This window comes from Syngnathus scovelli, chromosome 11 (genome assembly GCF_024217435.2).
Source record: "Syngnathus scovelli strain Florida chromosome 11, RoL_Ssco_1.2, whole genome shotgun sequence".
NCBI lineage: Eukaryota > Metazoa > Chordata > Actinopteri > Syngnathiformes > Syngnathidae > Syngnathus > Syngnathus scovelli.
Window position 1 is genome coordinate 2277585 of NC_090857.1, and position 22443 is coordinate 2300027.

At 47.6% G+C, this 22443-nt stretch overlaps 5 protein-coding genes across 17 annotated transcripts; 3 read left to right on the forward strand and 2 right to left on the reverse strand.

Moving 5' to 3' along the window:
- Window positions 1-22: 22 nt before the first annotated feature.
- Window positions 23-4662, reverse strand: atp6ap1la (ATPase H+ transporting accessory protein 1 like a). Of its 2 annotated transcripts, none has more exons than XM_049732997.2 (8): window positions 3709-4662; window positions 2808-2968; window positions 1711-1733; window positions 1392-1519; window positions 1084-1238; window positions 887-937; window positions 447-684; window positions 23-370 (listed from the first exon to the last, which is right to left on the reverse strand). In XM_049732997.2, exons 2-8 carry the CDS (start codon window positions 2936-2938, stop codon window positions 113-115), a joined length of 984 nt encoding a protein of 327 aa, XP_049588954.1. In that variant the 5' UTR covers window positions 2939-2968; window positions 3709-4662; the 3' UTR covers window positions 23-112. The 2 variants fall into 2 exon arrangements, with proteins under 2 accessions (XP_049588954.1, XP_049588953.1); XM_049732996.2 differs by having other exon boundaries at window positions 3714-3737.
- Window positions 3721-5302, forward strand: rps23 (ribosomal protein S23). The gene is made up of 4 exons (XM_049733003.1): window positions 3721-3841; window positions 4662-4821; window positions 4925-5045; window positions 5123-5302. Exons 1-4 carry the CDS (start codon window positions 3751-3753, stop codon window positions 5267-5269), a joined length of 519 nt encoding a protein of 172 aa, XP_049588960.1. The 5' UTR covers window positions 3721-3750; the 3' UTR covers window positions 5270-5302.
- A 153-nt stretch (window positions 5303-5455) lies between these two features.
- On the forward strand, window positions 5456-9530 carry asb14a (ankyrin repeat and SOCS box containing 14a). Its single transcript, XM_049732979.2, has 13 exons — window positions 5456-6205; window positions 6433-6564; window positions 6641-6687; window positions 6830-6964; window positions 7018-7176; window positions 7242-7487; window positions 7555-7726; window positions 7826-7931; window positions 8080-8259; window positions 8446-8574; window positions 8642-8770; window positions 8836-8989; window positions 9085-9530. The coding sequence occupies exons 2-13, from the start codon at window positions 6452-6454 to the stop codon at window positions 9264-9266; spliced, it is 1752 nt and encodes a 583-aa protein (XP_049588936.1). The 5' UTR covers window positions 5456-6205; window positions 6433-6451; the 3' UTR covers window positions 9267-9530.
- On the reverse strand, window positions 9519-16289 carry ip6k1 (inositol hexakisphosphate kinase 1). Of its 4 annotated transcripts, none has more exons than XM_049732983.2 (10): window positions 16122-16288; window positions 14321-14401; window positions 13823-13995; window positions 13615-13763; window positions 13242-13368; window positions 12387-12624; window positions 12111-12307; window positions 11831-12006; window positions 11520-11753; window positions 9519-11421 (listed from the first exon to the last, which is right to left on the reverse strand). In XM_049732983.2, the coding sequence occupies exons 4-10, from the start codon at window positions 13729-13731 to the stop codon at window positions 11035-11037; spliced, it is 1476 nt and encodes a 491-aa protein (XP_049588940.1). In that variant the 5' UTR covers window positions 13732-13763; window positions 13823-13995; window positions 14321-14401; window positions 16122-16288; the 3' UTR covers window positions 9519-11034. The 4 variants fall into 4 exon arrangements, with proteins under 4 accessions (XP_049588940.1, XP_049588942.1, XP_049588941.1 ...); XM_049732985.2 differs by having other exon boundaries at window positions 13823-14214; XM_049732984.2 differs by lacking the exon at window positions 14321-14401 and having other exon boundaries at window positions 16122-16289.
- A 649-nt stretch (window positions 16290-16938) lies between these two features.
- Window positions 16939-22330, forward strand: ccdc66 (coiled-coil domain containing 66). Of its 9 annotated transcripts, none has more exons than XM_049732967.2 (21): window positions 16939-17139; window positions 17292-17350; window positions 17426-17448; window positions 17802-18044; window positions 18108-18333; window positions 18430-18520; window positions 18611-18705; window positions 18915-18976; window positions 19326-19409; window positions 19496-19630; window positions 19924-20159; window positions 20327-20411; window positions 20475-20639; window positions 20729-20801; window positions 20940-20993; window positions 21061-21196; window positions 21271-21418; window positions 21538-21572; window positions 21661-21773; window positions 21847-22004; window positions 22062-22330. In XM_049732967.2, exons 1-21 carry the CDS (start codon window positions 17129-17131, stop codon window positions 22128-22130), a joined length of 2301 nt encoding a protein of 766 aa, XP_049588924.1. In that variant the 5' UTR covers window positions 16939-17128; the 3' UTR covers window positions 22131-22330. The 9 variants fall into 9 exon arrangements, with proteins under 9 accessions (XP_049588924.1, XP_049588930.1, XP_068508423.1 ...); XM_049732973.2 differs by having other exon boundaries at window positions 16940-17139; window positions 21847-21971; XM_068652322.1 differs by having other exon boundaries at window positions 16940-17139; window positions 21847-21971; window positions 22065-22330.
- The last annotated feature ends 113 nt before the right edge of the window (window positions 22331-22443 follow it).

A 22443-nucleotide genomic window follows, 5' to 3' on the forward strand; every position in this document is an offset into this window, starting at 1 on the left:
AATGAAATAAAAGAGAGCTCCCTCAATGTAGGTAAAAATATCTTTATTACATTTATTAAAAAGGACAGATTGATTGCTATCAGACAATAAAACTATAAAAGCTTGTATTTCGCTAGGGAACATCTTTATCCGCTACATTTTCGGCACAGCAGCGTTCCATTTGTTCCGGGCTCCGGAGGAAGTCACCGTGTGCCTTGCGCTCACGGTCGTTTTCGATGCGGTTGAGGTGGACAAGCAGGTGCAGCGCATAGGCCAGGACCAGCAGCAGAATGAGCGACGTCACCAGACCCATCAGGATTGCGGGTGTCAGGAAGGTAGTGCAGTCGCTCGCTGGGGAAAACCTTCCTGAAGTCACATTGAAGGCCTGGATCTGACGAGGGGCGCAAAGGGGATCATTTTCACACTCAAATACAATTCAACCCAGAATAATGCCAGCTGGTGGGTACCTGGAAGTCTGTGAAGGTGAGCGTCCAGCAGCGGGCGTTGTCGCTGCCGGGCTTTAGTAGCGCGCTGTGGCGTTCCAGACTACTGACGTGCGAGCAATGGTAAGAAGACGAGGACGGTGCGTACACCTCGCTGGCGTTGAACACAGCCTCCTGCGAAGTGTTGTAGACAACCGAGACGCTGTCCAAAGAAAACCACCACTGGCCCGAAGCCTCGTAGAAGGTGTTGGAGAGCTGCATCCTGGCAAGAAGAAGAAAATGCTCACAATTATATGCTTCCCGTAGCTAGCCTGAAAATACATTGCGACTGCTCTGGAGCGCCTCGTTGTTGGCCCTGAGTGCGCGCTCTCACTTTCTAAAGTATGGCAAGCATATAGCTAAGCATGAGAAACAAAGTCGACAAAGTTGATGTAGTTTTACAATATTGACAGATAATTTGTCACCTGATGGATAGGCCTCTCAAATCGTCCACATCTCCAAACCTCATCACTAGCCTGGTGAGCACACAAAAAAAGGTCAAGGGGTCAAGCGTCTCATTCAATTTTTGTATTTCATTTATTGTGGGGGGAAAATACGAGTTCAAAACAAGTTCATATTGAACTTCTTGTACACGCTGGGGTTTTTGTGGTGCAGCACATACGTGGCTCTGTCCTGGCGGCACACCGACTGGCTGATGTCCACAGACTTTTGCGGGGAGAAGGCTTGTTCGGTCAGGTCCACTTGCTTCTGCCTTTTGTAACGCAGATACAACCTCCTGGCCTGGAACATCATGCATGGCCTCCCGTTGGACAGCACCTGATTGACACCTAAGTGTTACAGTACTTCAAGGTACTGTTCCACTCCAGGCCAGTAATTGGTGCTAATGAACTTTACAACCAATTTGGTTCACTCTTTCCCCCATGGGCCCAGATGCAAGTGGACTGAAATGGATAAAACAAATTGCACCACCTTGAGGGGAGGGAAGGGAAGTGCGGCTCCTGGTGTCTGCAGTAACTTCCTCCCTTTTGTGACCTCATGTAGTGTCAAACTCTCTTCTGTCCTCAGCTGTCCATCCACTATCACCATTCCATCTGCACCTACTCAAATAATGCCTTCATCAAAATGTATTGCGTATGCGTAAATGTTCAATAAAAAACGGTTTAATAAGATTAAATGCAAATGTAATGTACTTGATTGTTCAATACTACTGATGTGTACTGATTTGTTTTAAGCCACTGCTGCATAATGCAAAGTTTAAACATCTTTATTATTAACTGAAAATACTCACCATGGACTGGAACTGCAGCAGCACTGGAACAAGAAGTAAAAGCATTTTTTAGCACATTTTCAGCAATTGATTGCCTTCCCAAAATAAAATTGATTTAAGCCTGAAGATTTGATTGATTCCTAAAATGTTGGGCCTTATTCAAATCTTTAGAAACTTTGTTTTTTTTTTTTAACTGTGCACCACGTTACCAGACAAGCAAATCCAAATTCAACCTCACAAGAAAAAAAAAAATCTGACTCTTATGGAGTAATGGGTCAATTCACTGCGGATTGCGGGGATTGCTTGGATTATGTAATCATTACAACACACGAATACACACGGGCAGGAGGCTCTGAGCCAAGAGCAGATTTTGTATCCTTCACTGACAGCACCTCAAGGTGAACGAACGCCAGCCAGTCAACAAAAATGTCAGCATTTGGTTGTCAGACAATTGCGAAAACGGAGAATGAACTATTTTTGTGGTCAAAACAATCATGATAATGCACGAGATTACACGTTAAAATGAGCTCTTGCAATCAAATTTAATATATTGCCTTGACCTGCCAATGAATTGGAAGATTACCTAAATGCCCTACTAACTTAAATAGGTGTGCTTTAACTAATACTTGACATTAAAAAAAAAAACTTATGCCAAACCAGCAAATGAAAATGTTACAAAATGTGTTGAAATTTAAATAATGACGATCTTGTCTTAATTGAGTCACAAATTATGTGAAATTTGGGCCTGATACACAATTTAATTCTGCCATATACTGTAAAATAATTTTGGCACCATCATAGATAAATTAACAAAAATGTCATTTCTAGTCAAGATTAAATCATACGTTTGTATGTATATATCACAAAAATAAAATATTGAATACATTATTTAGGATCTTGAGTATTGGGGTTGTTTTGAAATATCCTGATGACAATTTGGATCATCTTTTCTGCATTTTGAAAGTGACCATTGACCTGATGCCGTTGCGTTTTTTAAAAAGGCGGCTGCAAGCTATCCTATATTAAGACGCACATCGCAGAAGAACAATGCCGCTCGTTCATTGCAATCTCAAAGCTCAAAGATGAGATTAGTGGAGGAGTTGTGTGTCCTCGCCTACCTGTCAGATGGATGTGGGTCACGGGAGGAAGACGACGACAAAGACGACGACGATGGCTGCAAAAGGAGCACAGCGAGGCGCAGGAGGAGGAGGATGCTGTGGCGGGAGGATTCCGGAGATTTGGGAGCCATCGTTGTGCCGTGCCGATGTGCTGTGATGCACTGTGACACACACACACGTTCCCTACAACACACACTTCTAATCCACTTTACCCCCCCCCCACCCGACAGACTGAGGAAGCAACCAATCGGAAAGCAGATGTCAGGACAGCCGCATCTTCTTTGCATCGGATCACAGAATTATGACGTTTGTTGCATTTGAAGTGTAGTTCAATTAAAAAATACGTGCAATTGGGAGTTTATATATATAATATATATATCATATACTGCAGCAAACTGAAATGACATGACTTTCCAATCAAAAAAGAAGAAAAATAGGGGCAATGCTGGCTCCCTACGGGATTATCATAGATAAAATAGAGTACATTCAATTAAACTAAAACAGTTATAGTAGTAATATTATTACTTTTATTATATTATATATTACAATATTATTATTTCTATGTAGAAGACGTGATCGTGTTTTAGAATTGAAGGTAAAAGTGTAACTTGCACTAACAGTTTACATTTTTCAGTGTGAGAAAACTAACGGGGAGCAAACGTGTTTGCATTCGTTTATAATTCAAATATGAACATTTAGTGAAATCAGATAAATTACAAAAAAACATTCAAGATTTTTAAAATTTAAATAAATGTGTCAATTTGTGTTATTTTAGTTTGGGGGGGGGGGGTTTCAGGGACGTAAAAAAAAGATCGCACATAATTGCTTTATAGGTATCGAAACCACTCCGCAGATACACAAATTTCCTATAGTGACACAATTTCATAAATGTTTTAAGTACTTCACTGTATCTGTGAACATTTAAATCAGGCGTTCTGCGCGGATGCCAATTCCGGGGTCCTCAGGGTGGACATTTCGCAGCGGTGCATCTTGGGTCTCTCTTTTCCTTCCCAGACTCGTTCCTGCAATCATGGGTAGGCTGCAAGATTATTGCCTTTTTCACCCACCAATTCTCGCCACTTTTTCTATATATCCCAACGAGGCGCTACACCATCGTCTTATGTACTCCTGAGGTTATTTTGATTAGATACAAACGTCTTAAGGGGCGTGAAAATGGAATATTTCCCTTGTCTCGCAGCTCCGCAACGTGGGGCGGCCATGACGCGGCCGTTAGCATCTTAGCTTAGCCCGGCTTGTTCGAATAACCTGTCATAAATTAGACAAAAGTCTGATGTTTGACCCTTTTTCAAGTCACACACGTTTAGTTAGTGGGGTCCGAGATTGATCTCTCGTGGTTGCCAATAATTACAATGCGACAACCGGTCTTCTAAATGACATTTAGACTTTGCGTACCGTAATTACATGAGATAAAAATTGTTTTTTCCCCCTCGTATTAATTTATTCTGACCGATTTGATCAGACAAGCCATCAGTTATTGCTTAGGGTCGCCTGTCAATAAGTAGCAGTTAATGTATGTAAATAGATCGTAAATTAAAATCATGCACCCCATTTTATCTTTTTTTTAAGTATAATTGTGCTTTATAGTTCAAAAGTCAGAACATTTTTTCTACACCGTCTAAAATTTGGTTTGTAACATAAAATTGAAAACTCAGGACTGTACAAAATTTAAAAAGTGCATAGCCTCAACGTGATGGGTGGATAAAGATGGAGAAACAAGAACAACTTTAAAGTAATTCAAATTTAAAATGTGTGTTGAGGTACTCGAGGTGAATTTAGAGTTGCAGTGATCGGATTTGGTCTTTGGTATTGTAACCGGTGCGTTACCTCCCACAGGAAAGTGTCGTGGTCTGCGCACAGCCAGGAAGCTCCGCAATCACCGCCGTGAGCAGAAATGGCATGACAAGCAGTACAAGAAGGCTCACCTGGGCACCGCCCTCAAGGCCAACCCCTTTGGAGGGGCTTCTCACGCCAAAGGCATCGTGCTGGAGAAAGTGTACGTCCAAACACACACACAGAAACCCATCAATTGGTGAAATGTGTAAAAATGAGCCACAAAGGAAACATTTCTATAACGTGTAGTCTGTGTGTGTGTGCAGCGGTGTGGAGGCTAAGCAGCCCAATTCGGCCATCAGGAAGTGCGTGAGGGTGCAGCTCATTAAGAACGGCAAGAAGATCACCGCTTTCGTCCCCAACGACGGCTGCCTCAACTTCATCGAGGTGAACGCTCATTAACGGACAGTTTTTGATGGGTTCAAGTCTTGTACCCTAATTTGCCCGTGTGGTTATGGCCGCAGGAGAACGACGAGGTCCTGGTGGCAGGATTCGGTCGTAAGGGGCACGCCGTGGGAGACATTCCCGGAGTTCGCTTCAAGGTGGTCAAAGTGGCCAATGTGTCTCTGCTGGCGCTATACAAAGGCAAGAAGGAGAGACCCAGGTCATAAAAGGCAGACAAGCAAATAAAGAGTGGCACGTCATATTTTCCAAGTCTGATGTCCTTTTTGTTTTTATTTTGAGGTCTTGTCAGGACAGAAAAAGTGAGACAACACAATGTACCAGTTTTGGCAAAAAAAAAAATTGGAGAGGTAATCACTGAAGTTGCATCTAGCCAAACTTCAGTTTAATGCAGTCCGTAGCAACGTAATATGCAATTTTACTTTGGGATTTTTTCATACAAAACAAAGGATGTGTTCTATATCCAAAACAGGAAAGAAAACATGTTTCTTAATAAAGCCTAAGTTTGGCGCTAAATCTGTACATTTCTCTTTTTTGTAACCATTTTTTCACATTGTTTTGGGATATGAATACATACCATTCTTGTCTAACTTATTGTCTCACTCCAAGTTATAGACGCATACTTGAAAAAATCCTTAGCTAATGTACATGTTTTTTGTTATTTTTTAATCCAAAACCAATTTTTGAAGTTAAACGTTTTGTCAGTCGCCATTAAAATTGGGAAAGACGCTGTCACAGTTGACCAGAAGAGCTCCAATCCTATTCACAGGAAAATGACCAAAAGTTGGAATCCTGGCAAGTTTCAAGGCATATAAAAAGGCGCTTGCAAGGCTGCAAAGAAGGTGCAGTAGAAGTTTTTGCAAATAGTTCAAGTGGCGCTGACCTGCATGTACTTTGAGCAATGTGACCAGTCACTGCTCACTTAAATATAGCAACAGCGCATGCACACAGCCGCTCACTCTCATCACAAGACAACAACACGGCGCTAACATAGCCGAGATTAATTTATGACGGGATTTCACTGGTGAATATGAGATTTGAAAGAGTATCCAGAACAACACTCGGTCGGACAAGCCAAGTCACTCTCAAAAGCTCAACTACTTTCATCTTCAAAAGGTCACAAGGAGACGACACGGCAACCAAAGGTAACAATATGCTATAATTATTTATCTCAATTTGTAGTAGTTAATTAGTATTTAGATTAACACATAACCAAAACATATATTTGCCGAGACGCTTGCATAGAGAATGCCAATTTTTGAGATGCGTACATAATCAGTGCATTTTGGTGAAACAAAATTGAAAATAATTTGTCTTCATTCAAGTGCCAAATAAATGATATGCCTGTTTTCATGCACTCTCCTTGTTTTAGTGTGGATTTGAAATCATTAATGATGAAGGACGAGGACGAAGAGGACGCAGCCATGCAGTACATGATTCAACAAAGTCTGCTGGAAGCTAACAAACACAAGCAAGACTGCACAAGTCCCACATCAACACTCAAGTTGCTAGCTTGCTTTATGTTAGCATAGCAATTGTTAGCACCACCTGGTAGTTAAATCTTTTTTTTTTTTTTGCAGCTCAAAGGGTGCAGACAGCATGTCCATATTCACCGCTATAAGGCAAGGTGAGGCGATCTCAACAAAAGCTAACGGTATCACGATACGGCTTTGCGTGATAATCGATATATCGGATGATCGGCTTGTATCAATTCTGTATGGTAAGAAATCGATACAGTTTGGATATTGGTTGATTTACTTACCACTCAGGGCGTGAGAAGCTGGTGGAGGATCTGAGCGTCAACCACAAAGAGGTCTTCCTCCAGACGGACAGCCGAGGATGGACGCCCCTCCACGAGGCTTCTGTCCAGAGCAACCGAGCCATCCTGGAGCTCACCTACGCAGGTCCGTAGGAGACCCATCAGACCCATCTTCGTCCAACAAAATTTTTTCTCCAGCGTCAGGTGACGACGCGGCAGATCATCAAACAGCGCGAGGCGAGACGCCGCTCTTCCTGGCCGTGGAGCGAGGCCTCGTGGACAACGCCGACTTCCTCCTCGGCCGCGGGGCACGGCCTGACACGCAGAACCAAGACCAGGACTCACCGCTGCTCATAGGTAGGCCCGACCCAAGCTTCACTTTAAGCCGTCTCTGATCCATCATGCAATGTCTCCAACCACAGCTGTGCGTTCGGGTTGCACGGACCTGGCCCGCCGGCTACTCCAGAGGGGCGCGGCCGTCAACCAGGAGAGCCAACACAACCGGCGGCCCCTCCATGAGGCCTCGCGGCTGGGTGACGCGGAGATGGCCAGCCTGCTGCTGGAAGCCGGGGCCGCGCTGGACGCGCGCAGCCGCTTCGGTCTCACGCCGTTGGCTCTGGCCGCTCAGGCGGGACATCTGCAGGTGATGGAGCTCCTCCTCAGGAAAGGTGATGACAAACGAGGGCACAGATATTAGCATTCCGAACCACTATACGAATGTTGTGGTTGTACCAGGAGCAGACGTGCTGTCCCAGGCTCAGGACGAGGCGTCGGTGCTGTACGAGGCGTGCGCCGGTGACAACGTCTCGGCCTTGGAGCTTCTGCTGGAATACGGCGCCGACGCCAACGTGGCCAAGCAGAGCGGCCACCTGCCCATCCACCGTGCCGCGCACAGGGGCCACCTGCAGTAAGACAAACGTAGCACAGTGAGCATGTTGTCATCGATGTTCTCGTTGCTTCACGCTGCCATGTGGTCATATTGTGGCGTGCTCTGGTTTCCAATCAGATCTCTGATGCTGCTGATTCCGGTAACTTCCATGGAAGACATTAACAACAGTGGCATGAGTCCACTACACTCTGCGGCTGCTGGGGGACACCCGCGCTGCATCAAGGTGGGAGGGAAGAGGAAGGGAGCGAGCGAGCGAGTGAGCAAGAAGCAAATTACTGTGCGTGTGTGTGTGAAGAGAGAAAGATAGTGTGTTCGTGCGTGCATGACTTTGAATGAGTGTGCGTGCACCTTCTGACTTTGCGTTCCTGCAGGCCCTGCTGGACATGGGTTTCGACCCCAACTACATGTTGCATCCGTGCGTGCGTCGCGGCTACGACGACGAGAGGAAGTCGGCGCTTTTCTTCGCCGTGTCCAATAACGACGTCGCGTCAGTACGTCTCCTGCTGGAGGCTGGCGCCGTGACTAATCAGGACCCCGTCAAGTGTCTGCAGGTAGCCACCCTGGCAGGGTCTTCGGGGAGGGACTGTTCAAAGGACAGGTGGAGTGATGCCTTCAACTAAAAGTCATATGACATCTTTCCAGATCTTGAATTATCTTGTCAATCTCCTCTCATGTAATAAACCAATGAGCAAAAGACGTCTCGTGAGTAAAAAAAATTAATTCCTCGTGTTTCTTAGGTGGCTTTGCGTCTTGGCAACTACGAGTTGATCAAAATGTTGCTGCGGCACGGCGCCAACGTCAACTTTTACTCCAGAATCAACACCACGCACTTCCCCTCGGCCTTGCAGTACGCGCTCAACGATGAGGTTCGACTCCTCGCGTCTTCGCTTCGGTGCTGTCAGCGACGGGATCAATCTGACGTGCTTGCTTCAGGTGGTTGTGAGGATGCTGTGTAACTATGGCTACCACGTGGAGCGTTGCTTCGAGTGTCCCTACGGCAACGGGTCGCACGTGCCCGATGACTACGAAGGCTGGACCAACACTGTCATTAAAGACACTATGGTAGGTCCCTTGCTCATAATGCATATGTGTACGCCAATTTATAAAGTCGTGCATGCGTGTATCAGTTCTGCGAGGTGATCACCTTGTCGTGGTTGAGGCACCTGTCTGGTCACGTGGTCCGGGTTCTGCTGGACTACGTGGATCACGTCAATATATGCAGCAAACTGAAGGCGGCCGTCATGGAGCAGCAGCAGTGGGGCGACATTTGCAGGCTGCAAGGTGAACTAGAAAATAACATGTGGATTTCAACATCAGGTACTGCCAGGATTACTGCATTCAGAAAATATAAGGTCAACCATGTGTTCCTCCCCCAGAAAACGCTCGCTGCCTGCAGCATCTTTGCCGCCTGCGCATCCGCCGCTGCCTGGGCCGGCTGCGTCTGCGCTCGCCCGTCTTCATGAGCTTCCTGCCTCTGCCCACGTCGCTCAAGAACTACGTCCTGTACCGCGAGTACGACCTGCACGGCCAACTCAACAACGAACGGACATCATCATGACTCATCCATTTGCTGCAAACCACACAGTCACACGTTTCCATCATGTCAAGCATGTGATGAAGTCATGAAACATCATCAGGTCAAAACTCAAATTTACAAAATACAGTAAACTCCACTGCAAATGAAAAGTCATCGTGATACTTCAACTCAATGACAAAACGTTTTTCCTTTCAGACCTCTCATATGAAGCACAATTAAAATGTTGACACTGACATGACTTTTTACCTTAAGAAAATAAAACAGGAAGCCAAAACCATCTGGAAAGTTTTAATCTCACTGTCACTGTTCTACCAAACAGTTTGGGATTGTGACGGCTGAAAAAAGTAAATGTAAGTTATAGTCACGATAACACGTGTGCGCATGTGTGTGTGTGTGTGTGTGTGGAGTGGAGGGGAGAGTGGCGAAGGTTCTCGAATGTCACATTGTGTGCGTTGCACGTAAGCAGGCGTGGGGACCCTTGTTCCTTTCAAAATGTCCAAAACATGTAACATACAAGTGCATCAAATGCTGCGGTAATTGCCCAACCCCTGCATTAAAAAGATGCCAGACATCACACACACGCACGCGCACACACACTGTTTGGCTGGAGTGTCTGACGAGTACTAATAAAATAATACTGCTAAACAGCCCTGAAATGTCACTGTGAGCATGTCTCCCTCTATATATATATTTATATATTTTTTTTTTACACTTTGGGAGAGACACGAAAAAGACATTCACTCAGGCAGGTAAAAGCTACAATAAAAAAATAAATTATCACCTCAACAAACCCCCAAAAATAAAACATTTACCCTCTCTCTTTTTTTTTTTTTTTTGGGGGGGGGGGCACCAAGCGCTTGTATGGCCTCAAATGCTCACAACTGATTGGTCCCGGAGACGAGTGGGTGGTGATGTCACAGGACCAGGAAGTGCGTTGTTTCAAGCGGCTCTTACGTGACTGAGAAGTGTAAGGTCATGACATCTTTTGGTGGCAAGAGGCTCATAAAATAAAGAAAGGGGGGGGGGGGGGTGATGTTGCTCTTCATCTGGGCTGAGGAAAAAGCAAGAAAAAAAAAAAAAAACAGTCTATTGCTTTAAAAGAAGCCAGCCTGTGGCTTTTCACGTGGAACTCAGCCAAAGACACGGCCGCCCACCAAAATGACACGCGTTGGCCGCTCTACCTCAAAAGACAGAAAAATGGCAGAATCGCGATCCCAAATTTATCGGCACCCCAGGAAAAAAACGAAACGGCTGTCCTGCCTCTCTTACACTATGAGGAAATATGCGTGTGTTGCTCAACCGCCATAGTTCCTTCTGATTTAGGCGGATTTGCTACAAACCCTGAAGGTGTCAAATTGCCAGGCCAGTACCGTTGAAGCAAAACATGCAGTTAGGTTTTAGGTTTTTGATGCCGCCGCACCGCATCAGAGCTGAGATCCAGAATGTAAGCGTGCTCAAAAACGCAGCCAAGCGGGATCTCACCTGCGACTCAGGTGTGAAACATCTTATCGCAACTTGCCCTTTGACACAAGCGTTTCTGACGCCTACTCCAAAGGCCGAAACTTCCCAATCTTTTGTTTTGGAAGTACAGAACAGAATCACTTGGGAGAGATCATGTCTGCTTTGAAAGGTGTGAGAGTCTCTGAATGTGAGTTGAGCCTCAACAGTTTGTCCACTGTTCCACTTCCCAGCCGTTTTGCTTGAATACATGTGTTGCCGTGGCGACAACTGCCAAGGGAGGGAATGTGTGTCGGGGAAACTTCAACTTCCATATTTACACTTTGCGTGTTCACTGTTGGTTTTCAGCCTGCAGATCCTCCAGGATCTGGATCAGGCTCTCCAGACCCAGCACGTAACCTCGGTCAGGGCCGTCGTGGACTGCCGTGTCGCCACGGAAACCCTTGAAGGTGGAGTGGGCAAAGTCGATCATGCGAACGTCCACTAGGGGGGGCTGCTGCGGCAAGGGGTCAGAGGGGGGCTGAGGGAGTGGGCTCAAGGCGGGCGCAGGACAGGAAGAGGAGTCGGTATGGGACAGGGAATCATCGGCGCGGGGGTTGTCACCGGCCGAAGGCGGTTGTGGGGCGAGGGGACCGGGATTGCCACAGTGGGTCTCCTCCGGGGTCTTCTGCCTGGTGACCAGCTGCCCAGAGTTGAAACTGACTGGAGCTTCGGGCTTCTGTGAGCAAACACAACAAACATCAGCACCACGATAAATACATCCGCTCCTCTGCGTGCCAACTGTATGGTAGAGAATGATGTTTTGAAAAACCTCACCTTTCCCTCATAGATGATGAGCAGTGAGGACGAGTAGAAGCGGTAGGACGCCTGGCGCTCCAGCACCGCTTTGAGGCTATGCAGCTTGTGCAGGATGGGCTCAAAGAGGTCCCGCCTCAGGCCCCGCCCGTTGTGCATGTACTGCTGCAGGGCCTGGCTGAAGCCCTCGGCCGTCAAGCTGCGCCCGTAGTACTTGTTCCTGCAGAGGTAGTGGCCCGTGTTCAGCTGGTACACCTGTCGACAAACAATGTCTGCTTGAACGCATCTCCACTGCTGCGGCACGCCGCTGTGGCCGATCAAGATGGCCTTACCTGCATGCCGCACAGTCGCACCCCCAGCTTGGCCGAGGTGCTCTGTTCGCACTTCTTCATCTGCCTCGCCGCCTTCTCCTCCGAGGCGTCGTCGCCATGTTGCCGCGTGCCCATCTTCAGGTCCAGGATGCACGGGTACGAGAAATGGTGGACTACGTTTTCAAGCAACAGGAACTCTGGAAGGCACGCCGCCGTTAAGGAGCAATAACGAAAGCGGTGACAGCTGTCATTTTCACGGCAGACGGTAGGTACAACATGGATTGGCAGTGGAGGAGGATACTGAAGAGCTTGCGGTCCTTGGAGTCGGAGCGCATGCGGCTGAGTTGCTGTTTGTGGCAGCGCAGGCTCCAGGGGTTGTGGCTGATCTTCTCCGAGCTCAGCTCGCTGTTCCAGTCCAGCATCTGAAAGGGCAGGTCCATGTGGATCTTAGGCTCCAAGCGCGGACTCTTCAGCTCCGCCACGCCGCTGCTGAGTGACCTGAGACGAGGAGCAAGTCAAAAGTAGATATTTCACGTACGTATGATGACATTTCACGCTTTCATTCATCTTTGCGTACTTGTCAGCAGAGTCGCTGTCGTGTGCCACGTCGTGGCGCTCCTCCCTGTGCTCGGAGCATGAGGACGAGCGGCGGAGGCTTCGGCGGGAGTGCTTCCGCCGCGGCTGCTCCCGTTCGGCCGGCTCGCGCTCCTCGTGCTCGCCGGGCCCCGCCTCGGCGTTGTGGCTCTCGCCGTACGGGTAGGCCACCAAGTTGATGTAGCCGTCTGAGTCGCCCTCGAAGCACACCAGCACCACGCCTGGCGGGACAAAAAGGTGACGGCTGATTGAAGATGCACACGAGAGCACCGAGGTTTCTAATGGAGGCAGCGGGGGCGCAATGTGGACATTTTTTTTGCTTGAATTCAACACGCATGGTGCAGCCTCTGATGTGGCCACCTGGGGGCAGACAGCCAGAGGTGGTTCAAAATGAGGCCAATTGGGAAGCGTGGTACAGACGCCAAGGCGCAACAGAACGTGCTTGAAGTCATTATCTTGCTACTTTTAGCTGCCGGTGTCTGCTGAGCCCTGGCAGACTTCTTCAGCATCTCCAAACAAATGGGAAGCGACACGCAAAGATGCGGCCGAAGCGCCCGCACGCCTGTCTGCTGCTTTTACGTCAGACGTCTTCAGCGGGAAGACATCCAGGGATAAATATAGACACAAGAGGGACGGCTGTTGTCATGGCACCCACGGGACCCGCAAGACGGGCCTCGGTAGCCCCTTTCACGCTGACAGTGCAAACTGACATCAGTTGACATGAATGGAAATGCCATGAATCCGTTCCCCCAAATTGTATTTAAATGTGCAGCATCGGGCAACGCGACAATGTACGCATGCATTTCCGGTCACTAAAAGCGGCCGAGTCAGTGGGTACCTTTGTACTCGGGGGTGAACTCCTTCATCTCTGGAGGCAGGGATTCATAGAAGCGCTGCTCCCTGCTGATCAGAGGCTTGCACACCGTGTGGTCGTCGTAGCGCATCATGCTGGTGTGACCTCCCACCTAAAAAGGCACACAGGCGCACGTTTGGCAAAAGTGCAGGCCTTGGCCACCCGGGGATCAAAACAGTACAGGTGCAAACAAAGAGGAGTTGCACAACTAAGTGAGTCAGCCAATGAAGTGCAGTATTACGAGTCGCTTTGTATTCCACAAAGCCACGACGGGTTTGAGAACCCAACGTGACCCTGCTGGCAGTCTGACAGCATTTCGCATTTTGAAATGAATCAAACACTTTCTGTCTTGCCTCACCTGGTGCATAAAAGGCTCCAGTGGAACACCTCCTTCTCGGGATCGAAGTGGTGTGCCACTCCCTGGCCCCGCCCCCTGTAGCTTGCTGTCCATGCTGTTGGTGTGCGGGAGGCACATGGCTCCTGGCGGACGAACCGCACCTCCTCCTGCTGACGGTTGTGCGTTTTTTGTGGAGCTCTTAAGGCAAGTTTGAAGACCACACCCTTACCTGGCACATGGACTCTGGCGGGCGGTGATGGCGAGGGCGGGGCGCAGGGCACCACAGGCTGCTGGGAGCGCACGCCGGCCCCAGGGGGAGGCGGCGCCAGACCGAAAAACCACCTCGCGAGTCCTCCGATCTGCTCCGCCGCTCGCTCGGGACTGTGCGGGGGTCAGCACTTCCTGCGCAGACAAAAAAGAACGTCCAAAGCTACAACTTGCACTGACAATGCGGCAACCAACCGCGTGGAGCTACTTCACAAAAGCACCGTCGGTGCTGCCAATTTAGCAATTTGGCTGCTATCCACTTGTGTCTTGAGATGCGAGTCAAACAGAGACAATATTGTGCTCCAGCTCATTTCTTCATCTTCACCAGTGGACATGGTTAGATTGCCGGTCTACCTTTTTGAGGCAATGAAGAGTGTGAATGACGCGCAATGAGAGCGATCAATCCGTGCGATCGTTTTCAGCGGGCCGAACACACAAAGCGGCCCCAGGCTGGACTTACATGGAAGCCGCGGCGTTACGGCACGTCACGTCAGCCAAAGCGCTGTTACGCCGCCTCATCAGTCGGGACGCAGCGATGGCTCTAAACGAAAGGAGCGTGTTTAAGCTGGACGGAAATGATCAGCATCCGCATTTGTCGGCCAATTGAAATGCAATCGAATGCTAGTCAGCGGGCTCAGTACTCGCAAGGACACGGAAAAGTGCTCGACTTCCATTTCTTGAAAGGCTCCCTGAAGACAGCTAATTGACAACTGATTGTCAAACTATTTATATACCATTGTTTAGCTTCCAATCGTCCAAACCCTTCAAATTTAGCCTCTCAGAACTTTCTGTCATCCTCCATGTGTCATCAAAATAAAAAATAAACCATCTTCATTTACTTTGGAATATTATAATCAACATTTCTGCTCAATTTCTGACATGTTTGGACCAAACCAGAGACCGACAAAATGCTACTCGGACGGAGAGTCTGAAACAAACTTGCGCTGAATCCTTTGAGGTTGTCTGAAATGAGGCCAGCCGGAGCGGACATCAGCGGGATGCGAACAAGCTATTTAGCACAGCAACGGAGCGGACCCCCGGTGGCGCCCGCTCACAGCTGTGAAAACAGACAAGTATCGCCGAGCTCCTCCGCTGCAGTCTTGTTTGTTTGACAGCCACATCGAGGAGCTGTGCGCTGGACACTTCATTAGCTATGCAGTCCTCCACCAAGGCTTTCATTCAAACGAACTGAGAATCGAACAAATGGCAGCACTCTATTCCATGACCATAGCAGAATGAGCACGCCAAACACCTCAAAAAATCTTTTGTAACAAATAAAATCACAAAATCGATTAACAGACGATGAGCTATTATCTTGCTCTTCACATGAATTCTTTCTCATTTACACACAAAAAAATGGAGCTGTGCATTTCACCAATCACAGCTTGGTAATTGGAAGTTCCACTGGGAATTCTGGGCCAAACGATTTAATGGGAGGATATTTTTAACTGACACTTCTGAGAAAGGATCCCTAAGTAGCAGGCAAAACAAAAGGATCAAGGACTTGATCTGCTGCTTTACACTATTGTGGGCACTTGTGTGCCCACACACTTTTTCTTGAATCCATCATCCAAGTCCCAAAACTCTTGTTACGTTGTACCTAGCTGAAGTGAACATTTCGGCAACATTTTGACCGTCAGTAATTTTTGAGAAATCAGGTCACTATTTGCAAAATTTGTTTATTTGAGTGGGCTCCTGGTCTCCATCCGCCGCGAATAACAAGGGATGACTGTCAATGCGCTGGCTTATGTTGTGCCGTGCTGTCTGTCTCCGGAAAACTTTTCAACATCCTCACCTAACAATTTTGCTTCCCAGAGTTCTTTTGGGCACAAATCCCCGTCGTCCTTGTCCGCCAGACAACATTTTGCTTGTCTTAACGTGTTAAATTAAATTCGCCGTCAAAACCAGCCAAGGTTTGTGACCTTAGCCTGGCAACACGCTAGCTCGACGGCTAATTAGCCATATAGCCGTGTCGAATGTTTTCCGTTTTTTATATTACATTATTAAAAACGTGGTTGACGTTCACTCCTCCTAATCTACACGGTGGTGGTTCATCTCTGAGTACCCGATGGGGTAGCGGATGGCTGACGTTATTTCGTTATTTTGGTGAATCGATTATAACGGAGCCCGAGGCGTGCTAACGCCAAGCTAGGCGGCTAGCCGATCAACCGGAGGAGGGGAAACGTTAACGTCAAAGCGATTGGGTTAACGTTCCCCTCCTCCGGTTAAGTTGGTAACGGAGACAACCAGATACAACTTACCCGACAATCGTGAGTGGCGAAGGTGCTCGGCAGACTGAGCAAGAAATGTCTGGATGCTCTCAAGCTCCGAGAGAGATGCGAGTGGGATGAAAAACATTCAGCATCAGGCTAACGTCATGACAGTGAAAGCTAACGTAGACTGTTTGGCTTTTTACACTTGTTATGCATTGAGGTGGGGATTTGGCGCCACCTATAGGTAGTTTTAAAATACAACACGTCTCAGCGCTTTCTTAACGGCTTCTATTCAATCATTATTATTATTATTATTATTATTATTATTATTATTATTATTATTATTATTATTATTATTATTATTATTATTATATCAACTCATTATTTTTTGTATGGTAAACGTGAATAGGTAGAATGCACGTTTGAAGTTATAGATGTAAAATATATTTTTGCCCGGGGTGTTTTACATATTTTCGCTGACCGTGTTACAAGAGCAGGTCTACCAAGAGGACTTCCAAGTACTGCTCACTGCAGAAAAAGAAAAGTGTAATAATAATGCTTATGTCGATCTTCTGACATATGTGTAGGAACACATTTTAAGCACTTAATTATGTTTATGCTATGTTACTTACAGCCATTAAGTTGAAATCAGCGTGCGGATAACACAAATACATACAATAGAATATATCAGACATGCTCAGTTAAAGCAGCCTCATTTTGAAGATACGGTTAATTCAGCAAATCCATGACGGATATCAGAAAATTCCGAGTTCATTTAAACACAACATCGCATTAACGGCTGAGCCTGCAGACGCAAAATCGTGTGATTGGCTGTTTATTTGTAGTTGAAATGTAAATCAGCCAATTGGCAGGGACGCTTCTGATCGTTGTCAGCAACCGCCCAGCAACCAGGAAGCACGGGGAAAAAACATCTTGAAGAGGAAAACAAACATCTTTTATGCAACTATTATTAGTGCATGTAAACGGAACACGGCACCAATACTCTTTGTCCTTAATTAACATTCGTGGTGATTATCGTGTGTTTCCAACTTGCCATGTATCTCGGGTAAGTCTATTCTGAGATTAGCTAATGCTAGCTTGTGAAATGCATGTCGCAGTGGAATGCGCACATTCACTAGTACTGCTGCATAAATATACATTTTCCAACTTCGGAAGAAAATAGGATATTTAGTGAAATGAATGTATTTTTGACAACAGAGACGGACTGCTGTTTGAACTTCAAAATGGAAAACCCAAGTTGATTATGGTCAACCACGGTAAGCAGGACCCTCCCTACATCCCTATGTGTGCACTTTGTTTGTAAATAACACTTTTTCTTTTGTCCACCACAGGCGTCGAGAGGAATCTTTTCAAGGTCTGAAACCCTCCGAGCAGTTGATCTGTTTTCGCTCGAATAGTTTTATACTGAACAGCCAGGACAGCTGAACAGTGGTCATCAATTTTTTCCCTTCTGTAGTGTTTGAATAAAAAGAAAGAGAAACAAAGTTATCTATGTATTATAAATACATTATTATACAACTCACAGGCAGCAGGGGGTGTTGTCTCACGTGCATTGCTATGCAGATTTTGAAACAGCGCGATCACCAACGATGGAACGCAGATTGATTAAATCGTTAAACAAGTGTAAAAATAAGCCAATCACTGAAGCTTCTCATTCTTTGATGGTGCTTAAAAGGCAACACCAAACGTGTGACCTGTTTTCTGCAGAATTCCTTCACGCCTCACCAGACCTACATCCTGAACAGCAGGCAGCCGCCCCGTGCGGAGAATGTGCGGCAGCGCCCGGCCGTGCAGCACTCGAAGGCTCCCAGAGGTGCCAAAGCACAGGCGGCAGGGAGCAAAACCTCCTTTAAGTCCAGCGGGGCAGCGGACAAAATGCGAGGCGCTCAGATGGCCTCCAAAACACGAGAGCATCGTGCGGCGGCCACCAGAGTGGAAACTCCACCCAAGGTGAGGTCCTAACTTTTAAATGTTCTGCCTCGCAACAAGTGATACAAATCTGTTGTGTTGGAGGTGACGTCTGAGTTTCGGAAAAGCTGCTCTACCTCAGCCAAAGGGATAGCCGCACAGTCTGAAAGATGGGCTGAGACGTCCAAGATGAAACAAAAGGACTCGCTCGATGAGAAAGCGCCGAAAGAGGTAGCGGCACGTTTGAGCGGTGAGCAGGTGCAACACAGTCTCAGTGATGTCCAGCCCTCCAGCTACGACCAATCCACTACAGAGGAGCACAGTCAGCATGGTGAGTGATGACATATTGAGCCCCCAAAAAAGACAGACCGACACTTTGGGGAGCCATTTTGTGACTTGTTTCATTCCCTTTCACTACGTCACACAGTAGAGGACGAAGTGGGAGGGCGAAAGATGGACGACCACAGAGTAGGATGTGGTGAAACCACAAGTGGAAAGTCACCACCTAACGACAACAGGTAATTTGACCCTCATAATGTTAAGCGGAACACAATACAAAAAAAAGAAATACTATTAATATGCTAATAATGACGATAACACTGGTGTAGGTCTCACGGAGTTCTGATTGGCTGGCTGGAGCAGTGCGACACTAACAACAGAGCATCAGTGGAAGCCAAGAAGGCTCAGTGGAGGCAACAACTGAGTACTTTTTTTTTTTTGCATTTCTTCAATTCTATCACCATATGCTAAGCTATCCGCATTATGACATTCCAACTCTAGTGTGCCTGTCAAAGTATTGCATGTCACCATGGGTGTGTTGACTGCACAAGCACTGCACAAGCAGTCCAGCTTCTGCACACAAACAACACAACGTAAACGCACAAACACTTCCTTGTTGTGTGTGTGTTGTAGACGAGCAGGTTGCCCTGAAGCAGCAGCAACAACAACGTGGTTCAACCTCACTCAGGCTCCAGGTAGGCTGAACATGGGAATGAGATGGGCTTCTTCGTCACCAAACACTTGCAATACTAAAGCAATGAGCCGTTCATCAGGGATGAGAATTTTCCATGGATTTCCGTGTTTTTTTCCGTTGGAAGTATCATTTTCGTGAATCGTGTAGATCCGTCGAGAAAATTGTGTGTGATAAGCTATAGAGGTCGCGGCGCTAGGAACATTAAGGAGCACATCGAAACAAAAAAAACACTAAGTGCGTGTCGCAATACTTGCGTTTGAATCAGGTGTTATCTATCATCAGGACGATACGATGGGACACCATCTTCAGATCCTCATCAGATATTGCAAGCTTGATTGTTTTTCCTGTAGGCAGAGGAAGCAGGAAGTTCAGTTCAGCTGGAGGGTTGCCACAAAGACCAGCCGGCAGCCATCAGGTCAAGCCTTAGACTCGGGGTAAAATAAACAAAAACAAAACTCACCCCGTCTTGTCGAGTTTTTTTTACGTTTGTCTTCTGAGTCGAAAACATGAATGTGTTTAGGCGGTGACTCCGATAGAGGAGGCTTTGGTGTGGGAGAAGAAAGAGGAGCAGAGGAGGCTCTGGCTGGAGGGTCTGGACAAACAGAGGGACGAGATCAGTCAGCGGAGGAAGCGAGAGAAAATGCTTCTCAATCAGGTGTGACACAAAAAGGCTTACTCGAAATAAAAAACATTTTGCAGTTAAGCAAACCATACACTGCGAGCCTTCCGAAAGACTGCTAGCTTAATGCTAGCGCGCAGTGCAAAATACCATAGCGTGGGTGTTGAGGTAGTCGCAACTTTGTAAGGAAGGGCTATTTGAACCCAGTGTGGGAACACCAGTAGACGGGCAACTGAACATGGGAATCTATTCTTTATCCTCTGCAAAGAATCACTATGACTGCAGCTAAGTTGTGCCTGTTTGTTTTTGTCCGTCTGCCACCTGTGTAGAGAGAAAATCACGAGCTGTGGGCGGCACACTTTGACTCATTGCAGCGCAAACCTCCTGCAGTGACTCTCGCCCCACCCGCGGCCCCTCCCACGGCCCCAACCTTGGCCCCCTCTGGCGACCGGGAGGCATCGTCCAGCCTGTCCCTGACGTGGGACGCCTCCAGCAGCTGCGGAGCAGAGAGCGCAGGCCGAGCTAGCGTGGACGCCGGCATCAGCGACTACCCCACCAAGAGCAGGTACTGCATACTGAGTGAAAATGTCTGCGTTATTTTCTATACGATTGGATTCATTTAATTACTTGGACAAAAAGCTCCCCAATTAACCAAGCTCATCAAAGTCAAAACAGATTGCCACATTGAAAGCACACTTGATGAATGTGAACGCTAAAAAACACATTTTGTAGCTATCTTCGGAGCATGACGGCCCTGCTGGACCCCGTCCAGATGGAGGAGCGCGAGAGGAGGAGGCTCAAGCAGCTGGAGCAGCAGGTAGGCATCCGCTTCCTGCACCGGATCTGTTTGCTCAGCTCATCATCCTTGCGCTTCATCCAGAGAGACATCCAAACTCAGGTGGAGGAGCGCCGGCGGCAGAAGCAGGAAGAAGAGGCCAGGAGGAAAAAGGAGGAGGAAGAGGAGGAGAGGAGAATCGCGCTGGACAGGGACCTGCTGTACAGGAGGTACCAGCAGGAGAACCTCAAGCATCAGGAGAAACGCAAGGTCGGCAAGAACAACTGCACTGATGGATTTGATTTGTTTCAGAACCGGAGGAACGTCAGTAACGTGTGTGTGTGCGCGTGTGTGTGTAGGAGAAAAAGCAACCAAAGATGCAAGATAACGATGGTGATGCCGGAAAATTGAAGGAGCCAACGGATGTGCGGAGTGAGTCACTGACACACAGCTGTCAATCAAAATCTGCTGTTTGACAAGTGTGACGTGGACTTTGTTTGCTCATTAGTTTAAAAAAAAAATTTTTATTCAAATATAATACTGGCGCCAATGCGTATGTGTGTTGTGCAGTGTTACATGCGGCCACTAGTGTGGAGGACAAGAGGGACACGGCCGTGCAGACGGGTAAAAGATGACATTCAATGATTAGTAGCGTGCATGTGTGCCTACCCAATCACGTATGTGCGTGTAGAAGTGGCCCCTCCGCCCGTCAGAGCAGAGTGCCCCCCACCTCGCAGCCGCCAGGACAGAGCAGGAAAGGAAAATGAAAAAAAAGGAAAAGGAGGCGGGGCCTACGAGACGAGGAGGCCAGAGTGGAACACACACAGGTACAAAAAGTGCAACTTGGCTCATTCCACCGCAACCCACCGAGTTTTCTTAATGTCTCCTTCTGTCCATCCAGGCCGAGTCGACGCTTCGTTCCCGCATCGGAGCGTTACCCGGCCACACTGCAAAGGAGCAGGCAGGAGAGTCGACTCAAGAGGCAGGAGGAGATCCTCAGTTTGCAGCACAGGAACTGCCTCCCAGCAAGTCGGCCCCCGAGCCACAAGGTGAGCGCCACTGTGATGATGTCATAACGATGACAAGCCAACTGAAAAAAAAAGCAAAGCCGGCCGAGGACAATAATTGTACTACAACTGACATCCTCCTTTTGGTCTTTTACTTGCAGGTGGATGCTGATCGTACGAGCGTTTCCGCTATAAGGTGAAACCGACGCACTTGACGTTAACACACCCGACGACTTACCCGAGTGAATCTGGTTGTCAGAAGTCAGTATGTTGTTCTCCTCCAGAGGGCGCTCTCCTCCCATCACGCAACCTTCCTTGCAGTTCATCCCATACGTCCGCACCGATGATGTCATCCACTTGGACTCCACGGAGACGTCTGCCACGCCCCCTCCTCACACCCACACAGGTACACACACACACGCACACACAGTTATTGTTGCGTATTAACGGCAATAATTACCTGTCTTGAGCAGCGCCAAGCTGGGCACCTCCTCCTGACGCCTCCTCATGCTCTTCCTCCCCCGGAGATCTTCTTGTCCTGCGTGGAAAACAGAGACAGCAGGAAATCCTCAGAGGCCTGACGCAACTACGACAGGTGTGTCTCTCGCGCACACACACACCGCCTGAAGTGAGTCAACACAACTTCACAAGTGTTTTGCGTGTGTGAACATAGTGTTTGCTTCAGAAGCAGAAGGAGCTGGAGAGTGAGGTTCGACGTCATGGCAACGAGCTATTGTCAACCTCCAAATGTTAGACGGGCAGATTACCTCGGGATCACGTGTTTCCGAGTCGCCCACCACTGATGAGGCAACAATGCAGTTTGCTGGGTTCTGCGTGAAAGGCCGCGCATTTTTGCAAGATGAGAGTGAAAAGGGCACTGCTCTGTCTCACATTGTTTTAAATTGGATTTTCAGATTAATTTATTGGATTTGTAAATAAAAGTTTAAAAGCAAACCTTTTGAGCTTGTATACTTATTTTATGGCAAGTTGTCAATTTTCACTGTTCTCATTTTTGTTGTTTTATGCTGTACAAGAAAGAGAGAACCGTGAAAAAGCCCAAAGTGACG